The sequence below is a fragment of the Palaemon carinicauda genome, chromosome 19, assembly GCF_036898095.1.
Source record: "Palaemon carinicauda isolate YSFRI2023 chromosome 19, ASM3689809v2, whole genome shotgun sequence".
Lineage (NCBI taxonomy): Eukaryota > Metazoa > Arthropoda > Malacostraca > Decapoda > Palaemonidae > Palaemon > Palaemon carinicauda.
In genome coordinates this window covers 108,947,709-108,967,711 of record NC_090743.1, presented here as the reverse complement: position 1 = coordinate 108,967,711, position 20,003 = coordinate 108,947,709, and the positions used below count along the sequence as shown (strand labels likewise).

At 38.4% G+C, this 20,003-nt stretch overlaps 1 protein-coding gene across 1 annotated transcript in view; it reads left to right on the top strand.

Moving 5' to 3' along the window:
* The window catches only part of LOC137658714 (TBC domain-containing protein kinase-like protein), a 128,167-nt gene extending 108,803 nt beyond the window's left edge, over nucleotides 1–19,364 (top strand). The window contains exons 18-19 of the mRNA XM_068393711.1: nucleotides 2,935–3,100; nucleotides 19,073–19,364. Of these exons, the coding sequence (XP_068249812.1) occupies nucleotides 2,935–3,100; nucleotides 19,073–19,174 (268 nt within the window). The 3' untranslated portion in view covers nucleotides 19,175–19,364. The remainder of the gene's footprint in view (nucleotides 1–2,934; nucleotides 3,101–19,072) is intronic.
* Nucleotides 19,365–20,003: the final 639 nt, after the last annotated feature.

Here is a 20,003-nt window from a genome sequence, read left to right as displayed (position 1 = left end):
TAACATTTTGTTTTTAAGTATTAACAAACATTTCATCCTTCAAAAAAGGAGAGTAATGGGGACCTTTGACTGGCCAGACAGTACTACATTGGATCCTTCTCTCTAGTTACGGTTCATTTTCCCTTTGCCTACACATACACCGAATAGACTGGCCTATTCTTTACATATTCTCTTGTCCTCGTACACCTGACAACACTGAGATTACCAAACAACTTTTTTTCTCTCAAGGGGTTAAGTACTGCACTCTAATTGTTCAGTGGGTACTTCAATCTTGATAAGGGTAGAAGAGACTCTTTAGCTATGGTAAGCAGCTCTTCTAGGAGAAGGGCACTCTGAAATCAAACCATTGTTCTCTAGTCTTGGATAGTGCCATAACCTCTGTACCATGGTCTTCCACTATCTTGGGCTAGAGTTCTCTTGCTTGAGGGTACACTCGGGCACACTATTCTATCTTATTTCTCTTCCTTTTGTTTTGTTAAAATTTTTATAGTTTATACAGGAGATATTTATTTTAATGTTGTTACTGTTCTTAGAATATTTTTCTTGTTTCCTTTCCTCACTGGGCTGTATTCCCTGTTGGAGCCCCTGGGCTTATAGCATCCTGCTTTTCCAACTAGGGTTGCAGTTTAGCAAGTAATAATAATAATAATAATAATAATAATACGAGGTGGAATGGGTGTTGAATTCATGAACAATCTACAGTAGTTAACACTTGTCTTTGGCCTTAACTAGTATGGGCATACTGTTGTGCTCTTTAACCAAGGCTATTACCGGTAATTACAGTTAGCACTCTAGTTTTTGTGGTTTATGTCTTGATGATTTTGATAATCCACATATTTAGATCTGTGAAATACTGTAAAGGAAGTTTTAATTTTTCTTTGACTTTTCCAGCATCATCTCTGTTAGGACTGCAATGCAGTGTGATATATTTGTACCCCACATTTCTTCCATTTCATTTTTACCTCTAATTGTACTCTATAATGAATATTGCCGTTGTAATAATGGTATAATATCAAGTATAACATTAATAATAATAGTAGTAATAATTAGTAGTTTTGACAAAGGAAAACTTTGTTTTGGGGAGGTGCTGTATGATCCCCAAGGGCTGGCCGATCAGTCGGCCATTCTCATAGATAATTCTTCCGTATTCATCTGATATGGTATTGGAGGGAGAGAAGAGAGGTATGATAGAATCATATATTGTGTCAATCTGCTCTTATTTGAGAAGGGGGTAGACTCACTCTAGTATTTGTTCTCAACCTTTGGGTCTAGGATGGACCATTGACTGTCTTACTAAAGTGAATATCTCAGGTAAGTGGGTATTTGGATGAGCCTATATCTCTTAGTCTGGTGGTCATTATAGGGAAGGGTTGAGAGGTTTTTTACTCTTCCAAAGTAAGAGATTATAGTGTGAGTTTTTCATTTAAAATATTCCCATTACAGATGAGTGACATTAATCTTAGCTGCATCCGGGTTGGATACGATAACCCGGCTAACCAAAACGCGGGTCACGAGTGTTGTCAGGTGTATTGTGATTGTTCTGCTGATTGGGGCAGGGCTTTGGACCCTGAAAATATTTCCATTTGTTTGGAGTGAATCAACCAAGCAAGGATCTCATAGATATCATACGTCTTGGTATCCCAATTTCAGCAGCTTAGGGTTTTGCAAATGGAACCTTAACAGACCAACCTCCTATCTATGTTGTTAACTTGGGATCTGGGGATGACCTAGTCTTTGCTGAAGAGAAAGCCTTAATGCTGGGTTTCTCAGAGGAGTCGTTGGGTTGCTCGTAGAAATATCACTCCTGGGACTTCTTGATGACCACTTCATTACCTAGGTCAGATCCAGGTCCCCCTAAGCTGGTTACTTGTCTAGCTGATAGCTAGAATAGTAGAGGCATTGATCTGCTCTCTCTATGGTCAGCCCACTCAATATACAGCCTGTCCAGGTACTGTTTCCCTGTCTTCTGATTCCTTCCTGCTCCAGCCTGGGGATTCTGCTGTGGCTGGGACTTTGGGTTACCAGCTTACAATGAAGGCTTCTGTGGAAGGTCTTCCTTCTTGTCCTTTAGATTTGGCAATCATTGGGCCTACTAGTTACCAGCTTCTAAGGGAAACCCCATGATGGCCTCTTCCGTTCCTGCAGACTCGGCTGTGGTTGGACCTTTGGGTTACCAGGTTCCAAGTTAGACCCCAGGGAGTCCTCTTTCTTCCATTCCTGTAGGTTTGGCTGTGGCTGGATGTTGAGGTACCAACTAACATGGGAAACTCCAGGGGGTCCTCTCTTTTCTCTTCCTGCAGATTCAGCTGGAGCCTGTCCTTTGGATTATCAATTTCCAAGGAAAGCTCCAATGAGGGCTATTCTTTCCAGTTCTAAGGATTCAACTATGGCTGGACCTTCAGGTTACCAGCTTCCAAGGAAGGCTCCTATGGAAGATCTTCCTTCCTGCTCTATTGCAAATGAATTTGACAATCCAAGAAATTATTCAATGTACAGTATTTATGTTCTTGCTCAAATGTATTTTCTAGAGGTCTCATTATGGATGTAGGTCGCATAGTGTGCAGAGTTTTGGCTAAAGATCGATATGAATAATATAAGAGAAATATTCAAGAATTCTGATTTTTAAGACTCATTATATTATTTTTCTAGTTTATGGCCATTGGGTTTTGGCTACAAACCATAAAAGAAAGCGATTACTGTACTTGCTATGAAAAACAAATTGGTAATTTTACCAATATATTTGTAATTTAGGGGGATGAATAATTACCATTTTTGATAAAGGTTTTGTAGAACATACTGTATTAATTTCAAATAGTCTCTATTTAAAACGGTACACTTGCATTCATAGAACTTGGTTTGAGATTGTCAGATATTTGCAAAGACTATCTACCCTTCCTTTACTGTGTAGTTTAATTCCTTAACTTAATTTTAAAGATATTATCGTGGCACATTGGGAGATGCAATTAACTTACCAGCAGATACATCTATAACTCCTGAAGGTTTGTTAGTACCAGGACCAATGACAGATGAGCTAAAGTCATATCGCGGAAAAATAATAGCAGTGATGGGGTCGCGTAACAATTGGAGCCAGGTTGTTAAGGTCAGTACTATAAGATTTACTAGATACAGAGGACACTGTATAATATACCTATTTGTATCATCTGCATTGCAATTAATTTGAATAATTTTTGTTTAGGATAGTTTAATATTGGTCATTTAAAATTATTGTAAATTGCAGTAAATCCAGTACGATCAAATACTTTGTGATTGGAGAAAGCTTGGGAAATACCAAGTTTTACTATTAATATCTTCGATGTTATTTATTGAGAAAACATTGCTGACATCCAAAATAGGGGCATTTTACTTACAGAATTTTAAAGTTATTAATAATTACCCTCCTATTGTTCACAATTAAAATACTGTTGGTATTATGCCACGACAAGTTTATAGTTGTAGGTGACTGCTTATGATACAGATTTTTTAAAATCATTTATGAATTTCATTTCTCTTTAAATATGTGAACAAAAGTTTCCATTTCATTTCTGTAATAGACTAAATGATAAAAATGTTAAATGTTTGGCTGTCATGTGAAGCTAACAAGGCAGTTATAATATTGAAATATTTATAGTGAATGCTGGTTTTCTGAGGTAGTGTTCTACAGCAAAATTCCCAGAACTTTAGAGCACCATAGGGTAAAGCAAGCGTGCATGGAATTTGTAAATTCACAGAACAGCTTGAATATATGATTGCATAATTTGCATATTGGTAACATGAACTGGTTCTTAGCTATCATTTTGATGGCCTAGTAGATAAATTGTTTATTTGCAGATATTTTTTTATGCATATTAATATTTTTCCATATTGGTTTTTGAGATTCATGGGAGTACTGTATAGTACTTGTACTGTACGTTTAATTTCTACTAACCTCCCCTGATGTTTATATTGCTTTGTCCCCCCAAAACTAAAATTTTCTTGTTCTTCCCCTCAAGTTGCCATGCCTCCTACCCACCAAGGCAATGTCTAGTGCCTAATGGTAACTCAAGTTGACATCTATTGACTATAGCAACTCTAATCAGTCACGGGCGTTGTTTGAATTGGCAATGGTACTTTCCAGGCTTTTCCAGAAATTTTGGAAACTAAAGATTTTCTTTCATTACAAGTATTCAAACATAAAGTAATATAGCCTTCATTGAACGTCAGTTTTCAAGTTAGAGTAACTCAGAACTGATGTAGAATGTAAGGCAATAATTATCCACCACTTATTAATATTTTTATTGCAAGTTTAATGCTGGTTATTTAGAATCACCTCCACTATGAACTTGGCGTTTCCTTTGTGGTTTTAATTTAACTATGAATTAGGTTATCTTCAACATCAGTCGCTTTATATGTCTATAAAACAGCGCACTCGACTTTGTGTGGGTGTTTTGTGTTTATGTTTGGAGGAAGTACGTTTGATTACATTTCCTCTTTTCAGTTCTGTTCAGATAAGAGCTGACTGCTTTAAACTTCATACTTTATTTAAATTAAGTTAACATTTGGTATGCATCTTTGCTAAGTGTTGTTTTACAGCCAGAGTAGATTTAGTAAAAGTTTCTCTATTTGCGTATGCTTTGCTGATTTCCTTTCAGGCTCAAACTTCAAGTCTCCAGTGTTCAAGATAGTAGCAGATCTGATACTACAGGAATAGTTATCTGTATGATGATATGAATTTTGCATGGTTGTAAAAAAGAGATTTCATTACAGAGTTTTTTATAATAAACAGTGTTTTGTCATTTTAATCTTGATTTATTCGACAGTGAGCCAGGTTCATATAGGTTCAAGACATTTACCGTGTTCAGTTTTAAAGAATTAAGTAGTATTGATAGGTAATGAGTTGAAATACTCATTTTGAACTTTTCATTCATTAATAAATACAGTCTGTCCTCGCTTTTCACGAGTTCATTCTTTGTGATTTCGTAACATAGAGAACCGTATAACCTATAAAATAAAAAATCACATAATCGCGAGTTCAAGAGAAGTAGTTTTGCGGTGCGACAATTTCAAATAGCCCACGCTCCTTTTCACCTAGGCCGCTTCGCTCCACTTCCCTCTCCGCCCAGCACAACATCTCATCTCACGTTGACTCAGCCTCAGTCTTGTATTATCTCTCCTCGTGTGTGCATCTTCCCCTTTGTTCCTTTTAGAGCAGAATGAAGTTTTCAAGTTAAAAAAAATGATGTATTTGTATTTAGTAGGTACATATTCCTGGTCCCCTTTTTGTTTTGTTTCATTTGTTGATGTCGGCTACCCCCCAAAATTGGGGGAAGTGCCTTGGTACTATGTATATATGTATATTCCTGGACATTGTTTTTATTTACGGGGTAATACATTATAGATATGTGATTCCCTACAGTACTAGGCAAAAGATGTGTCATGCTTCAAGACTGCTGTGTAGAACTTCGTACAAAAATGGTTAGTGGTCTTTGTATAAGATACTGTATGTAGACTTTGTTAATCTTGAATGCAGTATCATTGTATGCATATTGTGCAGTATTGTTTATTCACTATACAGTACTGTACATAAATTACTACTGTATATGTATACTGTACTCTACAATATGTAAATGTAGGCTAAATTTGTGGTGTGTTGTTGAACAGTGCGAGTTGTCTGAACGAAAACTGCAAATACTTACATTTCAGTTAAGCTGTACTGTAGCGCTGTAGTGATGGTACTGTACATATATTACAGTATATACACTACAGTATCAGCGAGTGTTATATTAGATAGGAACAACAGTGTTTTGTTGTTATAAGTATCTCGATGACTACTGTACCGTAACCTTACCGTGGCCAGTACGTAGTGTACACGTGTGCACATGTACTGTACAGTTATTGAAATATTTTTATTATTAAAAAATACTTATACTGTGATAGAAACCAAGTAATAACAATACAGTATTAGGCAGTAATTAGTGTGTTAATTGACCGCATGCAGGCGGTAGCCAGTGAGTTGGTAGTCTAGGGTAACAAGCATTCGCGGATTCTCACTCTTTGCGCCTGTCTCTGTTACCTAACCCCTGTGAAAAGCGAGGATTGACTGTCGGTGATGAATATGGACAAGCTCTTCTGAGAGTATTTAAGTTGTGATGCTTAATTGTTGCTAAGACTCCCTATCCTCAAAAATTTCATAATGATATAGATCATTATCACTCAATTTAATAATTGAGTGATGCAAGGAAAGTCTCTCATTCTGTTCCCATATAGTTTTGAAAACTTTTCTCTTAAGAACAATTTATAAAATTTTCTGTTTGCTAACTTAGATCTGAATAGTTAATTTGCCTTAACCCTGGATAGGTACGGTGGGTCGTTTGCAACCCCGAGCGTCAAAAAAAACAGGTTTTTCTCACGTGACTCACCCCTGTGACTGAATTTGTGGGTGATCGACCTGCAGGAGGTGTCTCCCCTACACGCTCTAGTAGTGTCCAGATGTGCATTGCTGTAGCTGTACTCCTTCCCCGATTTCTGAGACGCGTCGGGGTCGTTCGCGTCCGAGTTTACCCTTCTGAGGTAGTTTGCATAATTATCAAAGTTATTACGTATTATGAAATTGTCGTAGAATGGTGCAACTTGTATAGGTTATCAGTTGTGGAAAGTCTTGGTGGATTGTTTGGCTACCATGTGCATGTTTTTTTTTTTAGTTAAAATGTCGTTCATCACCACGAGGACCATTTTACCGCGAGTGCCCCTTTTTCATTTTTTTTCATTTTTTTGCCAAGTCATTTTTCCGTAAGATATTGCCAAATAGTGTCGTAAAACTTTTGCTTGTTTAGTGTTGGAAAGTGTGTCTAGATGATCTGGCTACCCATGCATGACTTTGTTTTTGTCAGATACGACGTAGTTATTGGTATATTGGGTATTTAACTGCGGTTACCAATTTCTGTTTTTTTTTCAATATTTGTAAAAATTACTACGTAGTAAGGAATTGCCGTATATTATTCATTTTTTTTTTCATGTTTATGTGTTAGAAAGTGTGCCTTGATGGTTGGGCTAACACGTGCATATCTTTTTTTTTATCTGAGATGTCGTATATTAGAATGTCGGGCATTTTACCGCGAGTGTCCCTTTTTAATTTTTTTTAATTTTTTTGCCAAGTCATTTTTCCGTAAGATATTGCGAAATAGTGTCGTAAAACTTTTGCTTTTTTAATGTTGGAAAGTGTGTCTAGATGATCTGGCTACCCATGCGTGATTTTGTTTTTGTCAGATACGACGTAGTTATTGGTATATTGGGTATTTAACTGCGGTTGCCAATTTCTGTTTTTTTTTCAATATTTGTAAAAATTTACTACGTAGTAAGGAATTGCCGTATATTATTGATTTTTTTTTCATGTTTATGTGTTAGAAATTGTGCCTTGATGGTTGGGCTAACACGTGCATGTCTTTTTTTTTATCTGAGATGCCGTATATTAGAATGTTGGGCATTTTTCCGCGAGTGCCCCTTTTTATTTGTTTTGCATTTTTTTGCTTAGTCATGTTACCGTAAGGAATTGGCAAGTAGTGTCGCAAAACTTATATTTTTATAGTGTTGGAAAGTGTTTCTAGATGATCTGGCTACCCATGCCTATTTTTTTTTTAGCCAGATATGGCGTATATATAAGTATGTGTTCGATTTTCCTGTGATTGCCATTTTTTCGTTTTTTCCCATTTCTTTCAAAATTACTACGTACTAAGGAACTATCACAGAGTAATATTTCATTTATATGTTTATTTGTCGGAAAATATGCCTTGATGGTTTGCCTAGCACGTGGCTGAAATTTTTTTTTTCTGAAATGCCGTATATTAGAATGGCCATTTTTCCACCAGTGCCCCTTTTTATTTGTTTTGCATTTTTTTGCTTAGTCATGTTACCCTAAGGAATTGGCAAGTAGTGTCGCAAAACTTATATTTTTATAGTGTTGGAAAGTGTTTCTAGATGATCTGGCTACCCATGCCTATCTTTTTTTTAGCCAGATATGGCGTATATATAGGTATGTGTTCGATTTTCCGGTGATTGCCATTTTTTCGTTTTTTCCCAATTCTTTCAAAATTACTACGTACTAAGGAACTATCACAGAGTAATGATTCCTCTAGATGTTTATTTGTCGGAAAATTTTGTTTACTTTTTTTTTGATTGAATATCATCAAATTTTTTTAGCTAAAATATTGTTTACATTTTTTTTTTTCGATTTTATTTCCCTTCAAAAAAAATTTTTTGGGTCAGAATTTTAATTTTATAGTCGTAAAATAATCGACAATTATCCAGCAACCCACCATACAATTTTTATGCATATCCAATAATAATTAGATTAGTAAATAACACCTTGAAATTGACATACCCTTCCTACATTTCAAGTGGCAGATTAGGGAGTCTGAGTCAGTGTGGTTGGCGGCCATTTTGTGGACATATCCGAAGCGTAAGCTGCCCTATCTATATATATTCTTGTTCCCTATAGAATTTGTGATATTTTGGTATATTTTTACCTGCATAAATATCATATTATATATTAAATATATGTATTTTTTTACGAAATTTCCAAGTACTCAAAAAATTACCTTTAGATATGGCCCCTGATATAAATGTAATTTACAAAATAATGAAGATTTTTTTACATATTTCTATTTTAGGATAACATATGTTTATTCCCTAAAAAAATTAGCCACTTCCTATTTCATTTGGGTACCCAAAAAAATTCATGAAATTTGGACAATTTTTTTTGGCCAAAAAAAGTTACCCCTTTTTTCTCATTTCAGATCTTCACCTCCATGGGTCTGACTTCATCCAAAATACATCAAGATGTGTCCTAAACATTCAAGAATCAATTCCTAAAAGGATTTGTGTATATATGTATAAACTTTTTTTTTATGAATTTTTATGTCAGGTCTTTTTTTTTTTCTACTTAATTTTTTAAAATATTTATAATAAATAGTTTTTCTGCAGATGAGTAGTATTTATCTTTACAGTTGTTTTAAGCATTCATTGAAGTTTTTTTTGGCAAAAGAAAAAAGGAGGTTACTGCAAAAACTGATTTTTCAAGAATTTTTTTTTTGGCGTCGGGGTCGTTCGCGTCCGAGTATACCCTTAAAGGGGTGTCCGAGGACCGTACCTATCCAGGGTTAATATATTATGAGTGAAAAAAAATGAGAAACGAGATTAAAAAATTTATTTTCTCCATTGTAGTAGTTTACAATGGAAGAATTTAGTCTTGATAAATGCCATAAGTTTACTTTACTCATTAGCTTTTTGTTTTTGACAGTAAAATTTTAAAATTCAAGAGTACATGACAGTTTGAGCATTAGTGTGATTTGTTTGAAATCAAATGTTATTCATAGATATTTTTTGAGAAAAGTTATTGTCTTGTTACATATTCTTAAAATAATTCTAATTACAGGCTTGGTATTATCTAGACTGCCTAATCTAGCATTAACTCTGTTAAGTATAAGAAAATTTCATGCATAAAAGAAACTAGCATTTTGTTCAGGGTAAAATCCAGAGAAATTTGATAAAAGAGATTGAAGTTAGAAGTACCCAGCCAGCCCTTAATTATACCGTAACTGTTAACAAGACACAGCCTTTAACAAGTTTTCTGGTTTAGATAATAATGAGCTTCATAGTATGATTTTTCTCTTTAGTTTTAAACAAGCCAGAACTTAGTGGTTATTCTGCCTAAAGAAATTTCATCCAGCTTAGTTTTGAACCTAGCCTAACTCCTCAAGTTTTGACTAATGATTTTAGTGCACCAGTCAGGAAGGGTTCTGGTGATGCACACTGCATGCCAGAGTCGAGATACTATCTTGAAGCCTCACACTATTAAGTAATTTGGAATCTTTTACTGCACAACCCTTGGCTTATCTGTATTTCAGTCATCAGACTAACAGAGCATTTATTACATTAGAATTATGAGTTAGAAGACTGAGCAGGTGGTCTGATTCTAATATCAATCCACATCCAGAACTAGGCACTAGTAGAAACTACCAATTTTTTTTAAGGCATTGCATATCATGTGCTCTTTATTTATGATGGATTTCATTTGAATGGCAGTTCTCTGTTTGCTTACAAGCTCAACCACTAGCTAATTTGGATTTTTTCTCATTGATAATGTTAATGAAAGTGCTTGAAATCTTTTGCCCAAACAAAGTCTCAGACCTTACATAGGAAAAAGGTTCCCGTTAGTGGTAAACAAATGGGAATGGCAGTGTTTTATGTAGGGGGAAATTTGCTTGATCTTATTTTGTATTCGTTTGGTATGAATAAATAAATTAATACAGTAATTTCATATTATTCTGAGGAATTACTAAATTTGCATTACTAAATTAACACGATGAATTCTGCTTATGGAACTGGAGTGGGAATTAAGGTTTCTTTCCGGTACACTTTCATGTAAATATTCATAATTTTATGACAATTGTATGCTTAGGTTGAAAACGTTCATAATGAATATCCAGGGTGGTTTAAATAATAATTTTATAACTAAAATTTTTCATTAAAGTTTGCCATGTAGATGGATGAAATTGGGATCAGATAATGAATTGTATAATTATTCCCAGCTGATATAATTTAGAATGGGAAATGGTTATTTTTTGTCAGTGGAAAATATTTTTAAGATTAACACGACAGGTATTTGATACATCTAATGCAATACAGTCAAGTTTCATTGGAATGACCTGAATAAAGTTTTACAGACTTAGGCAAAGTAACGAATATGATGCTTATTCAACTTTTTTTTCTTGGTTTGGGCAACATAAATTTAATCAAAACTACCAAATACCCAGGCTACTAATGAAGTTGGATATACTTTATTTTTAGCTATACAGTGCCAATAAGAAAGGCCATAAGTCAGAGAATCTGAGCAGTTATGAGTGGATAAGGGGAAAATTTTCCCTGTATGACTCTGCATGGGGTAGTCTACTGCCTAAGCTGTGAGTGCTGTCTGAAGTCATAGTGGCTTATTAAGTCTCTGTCCTCCAAACCATAATAAATTTGTTGGTAAAGGTTTAATTCTTTTATTTCTTTCTTTACAAAAGGAAGTGGTACTGTAGCTATTAAAGGTCTAATTTTCTGTGACCTGTATGAGTCTCTAGGATATTGTTTGGATAATTCTACAGACCTTAGAGGTATTGTGCCCAATTTGTTTTGTGGTATAAGAATTTCAACACTACCTCTGTCCAAGAATGCAGTGTCGTTCAGTATTACTATTTAGTCGCAAAGCTCCAAAAGATTGAATCAATCTAATCAGTGATATGAAAATTAGGGTTTATGATATACTGTTAGTAGCACAGCACAGCTTTAATCAAACAATTTTGCCAAAATATTGTTTGGAAAGGGTTCTGGTAACACCTCAATGGCGTCCCAAATCTGTGTTCGCTAAGAATTATGTTAAGGAGTCCTTGTTTGTGTCATAAATGTTGACAAAAATGGATTGTAAGACCAGTAGTGGCTAGTAGGGTGTGGTCAGATAGAATAGTGAATTCAAGTGGTAGCTTGATATAATTTTGCTTTGGGGTTGCAAACTAATAATCTTTCAAATTTAATTTTTTGGTTTTGCAAAATTATATGTGAAGGTTGGTTATTTATTTTTTGTTACATAAATGACTAATGGTAATTCTAGGATGTTATTTAATTGATAATGGGAAAATAAATGCCCTATTGCTTTCCTACAATGCCTACCACCTCCAAAGTGTGGGAGTCGGCAATACGAACATCAGGGAAATGGTGCGACTTTGAGACTGAATAGGTGATACAAGCACAGCATGTTATTGTTGGCAGATGCTGGGGAGTCTTATTGCTTTACTAGGGTCATTAGTATAGTGAAAGGAAAGAAAACAGGATATTTCTTAATCTAAAGGAGTAATGTCAACATTCCAAGCTTCCAGGGACAAAAGCAATATGAATATCAAGTAAGTATAGAAATAAATATTTTTAAAACCTTTTTTTTTTCCTTTATAAGCTGCTTACATTATAGCTTGTATTTTAATAGAATCTGGTGCCAGCAAAAGCCTATTCAGTACTGGGATAAATACAATTTGTTTTCTAACATTTCATAGCATTGTACACCCAAACCTTGATATTAGAATGTCTCCTTTCAAATCAAAATTATTTAAATTTTTGTGTCGAGATTATTTTGATGAAAGTAATCCATTCTTGTTTTTTCATGTTCCCTAAAGTATATTCTTTTAATTTTAAATTTTCAATATTAAACTTACCCGATAATCATGTAGCTGTCAACTCCGTTGCCCGACAGAATTCTACGGGAGGGATACGCCAGCTATCACTATACTAGAAGGGGGTGTACTCACAAGCGCCACCTGTGGCCAGGTACTACAGTACTTGTTGTTGTCGCCACCTCACTTTTTCCTCTGTCGTGCTTCCGGCTAGACGTTCTTGGATACGCTTATGATTTTGGAGTATTGTTCACGGTTTGGTGAAGTATTTCTCTAAATTTGCAGCTATTCGCTATACTGGAAACTTCTTTGTTAGCTTAGCTAGCGTTTGGAATTAATTTAATTTTTATGGTGACGAAGAGAGTATGAACTCTCTTTCACCTTTAAATGGCCGACCCTTCCCTTAGTCGGAAGTGTTGGTGTCTAAGAGAGTATAGACTCTCTTTCTTAGTTTTGTTATAGATTTATTTTATATCTCTCCGCCTTTTATAGGCCTCTTCGATTAACTTACTTTTATTATAAACTTATTAAAATTAATTTTTATATTTGTTTATATTCGACCTTTCCTAATAGTAGGCGGTCTTTTCTTGGTACCGAAGTTAATTAACATTGAGCCCGTCATTTCGGTTTTACCTGTTAACATATTATGCTATTTTAATGTCTTTGAAAGAATTTCTTTGATAGTCTCGTACTGTTTTCAAAGTTGAACTAACGTTTTGTTTTGTCTCTGCAGTTGTTGACGTTCAGAACGTTCAACTTGCGCTCTATCGTTACGATAGAGAAAGAATTTTCACGGTGTCACGTTGCAGTAAGAGTAACCGTGTCTAGCGTTTTGTTCATTCTTTCTTAACTTAATGGTTTTAATTCTAATAAAGGAACTTTTCATTTTGGGAAATATTTCAGTTTTTTCCTTTAACAATAATATGTTTTAACGATATATATGATTGGGCTCTTCTCTCAGGTTCTAAGTCAAGAGAGAGAGAGAGAGAGAGAGAGAGAGATAGAGACGGAGGGAGAAAGAGGAGGATAAACGTTTCATTCAAGCGAGTAACGTTGTTATCGTTTTTGCTCTTCTCCCTAGTCTCTTTAGGGGAAGAAGGTAAACGTTTCTAGAGTGATCTAGTGTTTAGTCTCTTTCCAGCCACTGAATTATTTATCTTTCATTAGATTTTTCTGTTACATTGTAATTCTGTTTTCGCAATTACTAACTTTTGAGAAACGATAGAATTGCGTGTTTCAGGTACAAACCACTTAAAGTTTCGAGTTCAGTGAAATAAGTGCAAACAGAAAATCAAAGTGATAAGTGATTAGCGCAAAGTGTGTCAGTGTTGTGCGTGAGGGTACTTCTGTGCGTGCCAGTCGTCCTCCCAGTCCGGGACCTCTTGCAAGCTCCCAAGCCCAGGGGAGAAGCAATGTCGAAGGGCAAAAGGGTTCGGCAGGCCTTGATCGGCGCACAGAAGTATCTTCGGTGGTTGCGGGCGTGTCTTACAGAGACTGTCACTCCCACCCGCAGACGATTGAGCCCTTATTTTGCTCGTCTGCAGAAGAAATTTAGGGGAGAAAACGCTGGTCTCAGGTCTCAAGACCTCTTAAACGTAAAGTCCAGACCTATGCCAGACGTACGAAGTTAGAGTTCAAAGCTCTGACTCGCCGCAGTCATCAGTTGAACGCACTCCGCCTAAGAGGAGTAAGGTTCTGCCGCAACAGATCTCTGCTGTTAAGGCTTTACCTCAGCAGACTTTAGTGTCTGCCGACCCCAAGTTGACTCTACTGCAGTCCATGCAGTCACAACTTTCGGTCTTGATGCGTGAGTGTCGGGCTGAGAAGGTTGCGCCTCCGCCTGCGCTCGCTCCGCCTGCGCTCGCTCCGCCTGCGCTCGTTCCGCCTGCGCTCCCTCCGCCTGCGCTCGCTCCGCCTGCGCTCGCTCCGCCTGCGCTCGCTCCGCCTGACCGCAGTACCGGCTGCCAGGCGTACGATGTTGAGCCACGTTATGAGTTTACTGATCCCAGTGGTGTGCAGCTCCCTCCGCCTTCCTTAAGGCAACCTCAGCAATGGAACAGGAGGCTTATACCTCTCTTCCTCCGCTTCCACTTGCTGTTCCACCAGTGAGGCAACACTCGCTTGAGGTACAACAACCTCTCCCATCCATGAGTCAGTCTCCTCAGCCCTCGCTGCAGCGAGCTCAACCCTCCTCAAGGCAAGCACCTCAACACCTTAGCCTTACGCCTCAGGAGCCTCAACTTGCGAGACATTTACTGCGTTCTGCGCAGCCACTACCTCATCGCTCTCAGCTCACACCGCAGGAACCTCAACTCGTTCCTCAGGAACTTGCTACTGCGCTTCCGCCAACCACTCAGCAAGCGCAACCCTTGAGTTCAGCCACTCATGCCAGGAGTCAACCTCCTCCACCCATGCGCCTACCTTCTGCTACGTCTTTTGATCAGCCTTTGCAGACTGAGCCTCAGGTGTTCCCTCAACAGAGTCTTGAAGAGGAAACCACAACTATTGTTGTTCCAGCTCGTTCTGACTCTGCTGTTCAGCATACCTTACCTCCATTTTCAAACATTATGATAATGGAGGTTATTTGTATTACTTATTTAAAAATATATTTGTATTCCTTGCAATATATTTTTAACAAATCGCAAATATGGCAAAAATCATGAGTTATGAATGTAAGGTAATATTATGTTGATATTAAACCCCTTGCAAGCATGCATGTAGTAATGCAGTGTTGCCAACAGGGCGAGTTTCCCTTTCCGGAGGTGAAGTAGATTATAGTACATTTAGTGTAGCTTAATTCTACGATTATCATGCCGGCTATCAAATTCATCAACAAAACAGTCTAAATCAATTCCCTCGGCACGTGCACTTTCAATGGACGGTAATGCGATATTACTCACTCTAGCACTGGTCATGGAATTTCTGAGAAATGTTACACGCCATGCAACACGCTCTGCTTACCTTACAGCATGTTCTACATACAGCATGCTCTGCATACAGCATGCTCTGCTTACAGCATGCTCTGCATACAACAGGCTCTGCATACCTTACCGCATGCTTCTCAGTCACACATCTTTGGTTGTTGCCAACTCACTAGACTGTCAAGCAGTTTCTTAACGTTGCCTTCTAGTCTGCTGCGTTTGCACAGTGTAACCCTCACTGAGAGAACTTAGCTTTTCTCGGATATGGTCCCTGTAGATGAGAAAGTGCTTTTCTCCCTCCTTCTGATATTCCCTTGAGGACTCTGTCATTTGGAGAGGAGCCTTTAGCTGCGTAGCCTCCTATGGACTTTTATTTAAGCATAACATGCTTCCAGGGAAGGTAATGGTCCCACTTCAGTCGCTAATCCCGTCTGTTACCACACCTGCTCCCATAGTCCTTGAGCTGTGTTGCAAGACATGCAGTCCAAACTTAGTCCTTGTTAGAGGATTTTTTGTTTACGGAGTCAGTGTGTCACTGGGAAGACGTTCAACAACCAGCAGGAGTGACTTGTTGTGACGCAGTACGGCAACCTTAGCAACCCGATAAGGAGTTGTCTGTACGACCCAGACAGTCTAGACAGCTTCGGGTTGTCACTGTACTTCCTCGCTTCCCCATGGTTGACAGTTCACAGACTGTGCAGCAGTACCATGATCTTGTGTCCGGCTCCGTCAGACGACTGGCTTTTAAGAGCTCCCACAAGTCGTCGCTGTCTGGAGATTCTCAAATGGACTATGGATCTGACCAAGGAACTGGGCCTCCTGGTCAATTTTGAGGAGTCTTAGCTCGTCCCATCCCAGATCATTGTCTCCCTGGGTATGGATCTTCAGAGTCGAGCTTTTCGGGCTTTTCCGTCGGCCCCAAGGATCTTCCAAGCCCTAGAATGCATCCAGAGCATGCTGAGAAGGAACCGATGCTCAGTCAGGTAGTGGATGAGTCTAACAGGGACACTTTCATCGCTGGCCCTGTTCATCGTGTTAGGGAGACTCCACCTCCCCCCCCTTCAGTATCATCTAGCTGCTCACTGGATAAAGGACATGACGCTAGAGACGGTCTCAGTTCCTGTTTCCGAAGAGAGAAGGTCTTCTCGCGTGGTGTAAGAACAGCTTTCTTCTCAAGGAAGTCTACCTTTGGCTGTTCAGAAACCCGACCGCCGTCTCCTCTCGGACGCATCAGACACGGGCTGGGGTGCGACTTTGGACGGATAAGAATGCTCGGGAACATGGAATCAGGAGCAAAGGACACTTCACATCAATTGCAAGGAGTTGTTGGCGGTTATTCTGGCCTTGATAAACTTCAAGTCCCTCCAGCTTAACAAAGTGGTGGAGGTGGACTCTGACAACACCACAGCCCTGGCTTACATCTTCAAGCAGGGAGGGACTCTTTCGTGGAAGTTGTTCTAGATCGCAGGGGACCTCCTCATCTGGTCTAAAGATCGAAAGCTCACGCTGGTAACGAGGTTCATTCAGGGCGGTATGAATGTCATGGCAGATCACCTCAGCCGCAAGGGTCAGATCATCCCCACAGAGTGGACCCTTCACAAGAATGTTTGCAGCAGACTTTGGGCCCTTTGGGGTCAGCCAACCATAGATCTGTTCGCTACCTCGATAACCTAGAGACTCCTGTTGTATTGTTCTCCGATTCCAGACCCAGCAGCAGTTCACGTGGATGCTTTTCTGCTGGATTGGTTCCATCTCGACCTGTATGCATTCCCGCCGTTCAAGATTGTCAACAGGGTACTTCAGAAGTTCTCCTCTCGCAAGGGACACGGCTGACGTTGGTTGGCTCCGCTCTGGCCCGCGAGAGAATGGTTCTTAGAGGTACTGCAATGGCTGGTCAACATTCCCAGGACTCTTCCTCTAGGAGTGAACCTTCTACGTCTACCTCACGTAAAGAAGGTACACCCAATCCTCCACGCTCTTCGTCTGACTGCCTTCAGACTTTCGAAAGACTCTCAAGAGCTAGGGACTTTTTCGAAGGAGGCAGCCAGAGCGATTGCCAAAGCAAGGAGAACATCCACTCTCGGAATCTATCAGTCTCAAGGGGAAGTCTTCCGTAGCTGGTACAAGACCAATGCAGTTTCCTCAACCAGTACCACTGTAACCCAGATTGCTGACTTCCTGTTATATCTAAGGAAAGTAAGATCCCTTTCAGCTCCTACGATCAAGGGTTACAGAAGTATGTTGGCAGCGGTTTTCCGCCACAGAGGCTTGGATCTTTCCACCAACAAAGATCTACAGGACCTCCCTAGGTCTTTTGAGACCTCAAAGGAACGTCGGTTGTCCACTCCAGGCTGGAATCTAGACGTGGTCCTAAGGTTCCTTATGTCATCAAGATTTGAACCTCTCCAATCAGCCTCTTTTTAGGACCTCACATTAAAAACTCTTTCCCTCGTGTGCTTGACAACAGCTAAAAGAGTAAGTGAGATCCACGCCTTCAGAAGGATCATTGTTTTCACATCTGAAACGGCTACATGTTCCTTGCAGCTCGGTTTTTGCTAAACGAGCTTCCTTCACGTCCTTGGCCTAAGTCGTTCGAGATCCCAAGCCTGTCCAACTTGGTGGGGAATGAACTGGAGAGAGTACTTTGCCCAGTTAGAGCTCTTAGGTACTTTCTAAAAAGGTCTTAACCTTTTCGAGGACTATCAGAAGCCTTATAGTGTGCTATCAAGAAACCTTCTTTTCCAAGTTCTAAGAACTCAGTTTCTTACTATTCAGGCTTCTGATTAGAGAAACACATTCTCATCTGAAGGAAGAAGACCTTGCTTTGCTGAAGGTAAGGACACATGAAGTGGGAGCTGTGGCTACTTCTGTGGCCTTCAAACAGAGCCATTCTCTGCAGAGTGTTATGGATGCAACCTATTGGAGAAGCAAGTCAGTGTTCGCATCATTCTATCTCAAAGATGTCCAGTCTCTTTACGAGTACTGTTACACCCTGGGACCATTCGTAGCAACGAATGCAGTAGTAGGCAAGGGCTCAGCCACTACATTCCCATAATCCCATAACCTTTTAACCTTTCTCTTGAATACTTTTTATGGGTTGTACGGTCGGCTAAGAAGCCTTCCACATCCTTGTTGATTTGGCGGGTGGTCAATTCTTTCTTGAGAAGCGCCGAGGTTAAAGGTTGTGATGAGGTCCTTTAGTATGGGTTGCAGCCCTTGATACTTTAGCACCTTTGAGTTGATTCAGCCTTCCAAGAGGAACGCTGCGCTCAGTAAGGAAGACGATCTTATTAAAGGCAGAGTAACGGTTCAAGTCGACTTCCTTACCAGGTACTTATTATTTCATTGTTATTGTGGATAACTGATTATATGAAATACGGGATACTTAGCTATCCTTTAGTCTTGTACACTGGTTTTTCACCCACCCCCCTGGGTGTGAATCAGCTACATGATTATCGGGTAAGTTTAATATTGAAAAATGTTATTTTCATTAGTAAAATAAATTTTTGAATATACTTACCCGATAATCATGATTTAATTGACCCACCCTTCCTCCCCATAGAGAACCAGTGGACCGAGGAAAAAGTGAGGTGGCGACAACAACAAGTACTGTAGTACCTGGCCACAGGTGGCGCTTGTGAGTACACCCCCTTCTAGTATAGTGATAGCTGGCGTATCCCTCCCGTAGAATTCTGTCGGGCAACGGAGTTGACAGCTACATGATTATCGGGTAAGTATATTCAAAAATTTATTTTACTAATGAAAATAACATATTACCACCTATAACTAACAATTATTTATCATCTCTCGCAGTTATCTTTCAATTCTAAAAAAATACTCAAATAAAAAGTAATATTAATAGGCTTTTATCAGTGTCTTTTGAAGTAATTATAGGCTAAATAATTTTTCTACTCTATTAATCAGTGCATGGAGAATTTTTCCTAACATCATTCAAATTTGTAATGTCTTTTGCAGTTTGCAGAATTTTTACTTAGTCAAGAGTTTCCACGTGTATGTACACTTCACAAAGGAGTTGAAGTGTTCCGTGCTTCTGGAGCACTGGTTGTACCGTCTTGATTGTATCAATTGCCTCACCAGAATCTGCAATACCAGGATCACCAACAAGTATGCTCTAAATGATAATTATTTTACAGAATCAAGAATCTAGGTAGGTTACAGTTTGCTCATTATTTCCACTAGGTTGCTCTACTAATGACAGTTAAATATGTGAATTATTTGTTTTGTAGAGCAAAACTTGGAACATCTCTTGATGCAATAAATTGTAATGGCTGTAATGTAATGAGAATCCTGAACATTGAAAATCCAACTCATGAGAAGATCAGCTATTTATTTGATAATCTACTGTATTGTTTTTATCTGAGATTTTTGGTTATAAAACTTGGCTTAGTCCAGCTATATAAAGTAAGGCTTAGTCCAGCTATATAATTTACTTTGGAGAAAGGTGTAATATAATTCAAGTTTCCTGGCTCAACTTCATTAATGCAGCAGAAGTTTCCTCAGATTTGAACATGGCTGATTTATCCATTGATTATGAGTTTGTAATTTTTTGTTCATTACTTTAGTAAATAACTAAAAATATATACTGTACCTTATATACTCGTGTAACAGCTTATCTTGCGTATTGTGCGACCCTCAAATTTTCACCCGTAAAATATGATTTTATCATATATCTCGTGTATCGTGCTAGTTAATTTTTGAGAAACTAAATTACAACAGGCTAACATTTTTTTTTCTTACTCCATGTCTTTATTCCATCTTCTACTTCAATGGGTTAGAAAATTAAAAGATAAGGTTAAAAGTATCGTTATATTCATTGCATAAATGCATACAGCCACAATAACAACTGAAGAGAAAAAAAAGTTGTTTTGTTATGAACATTCGAATC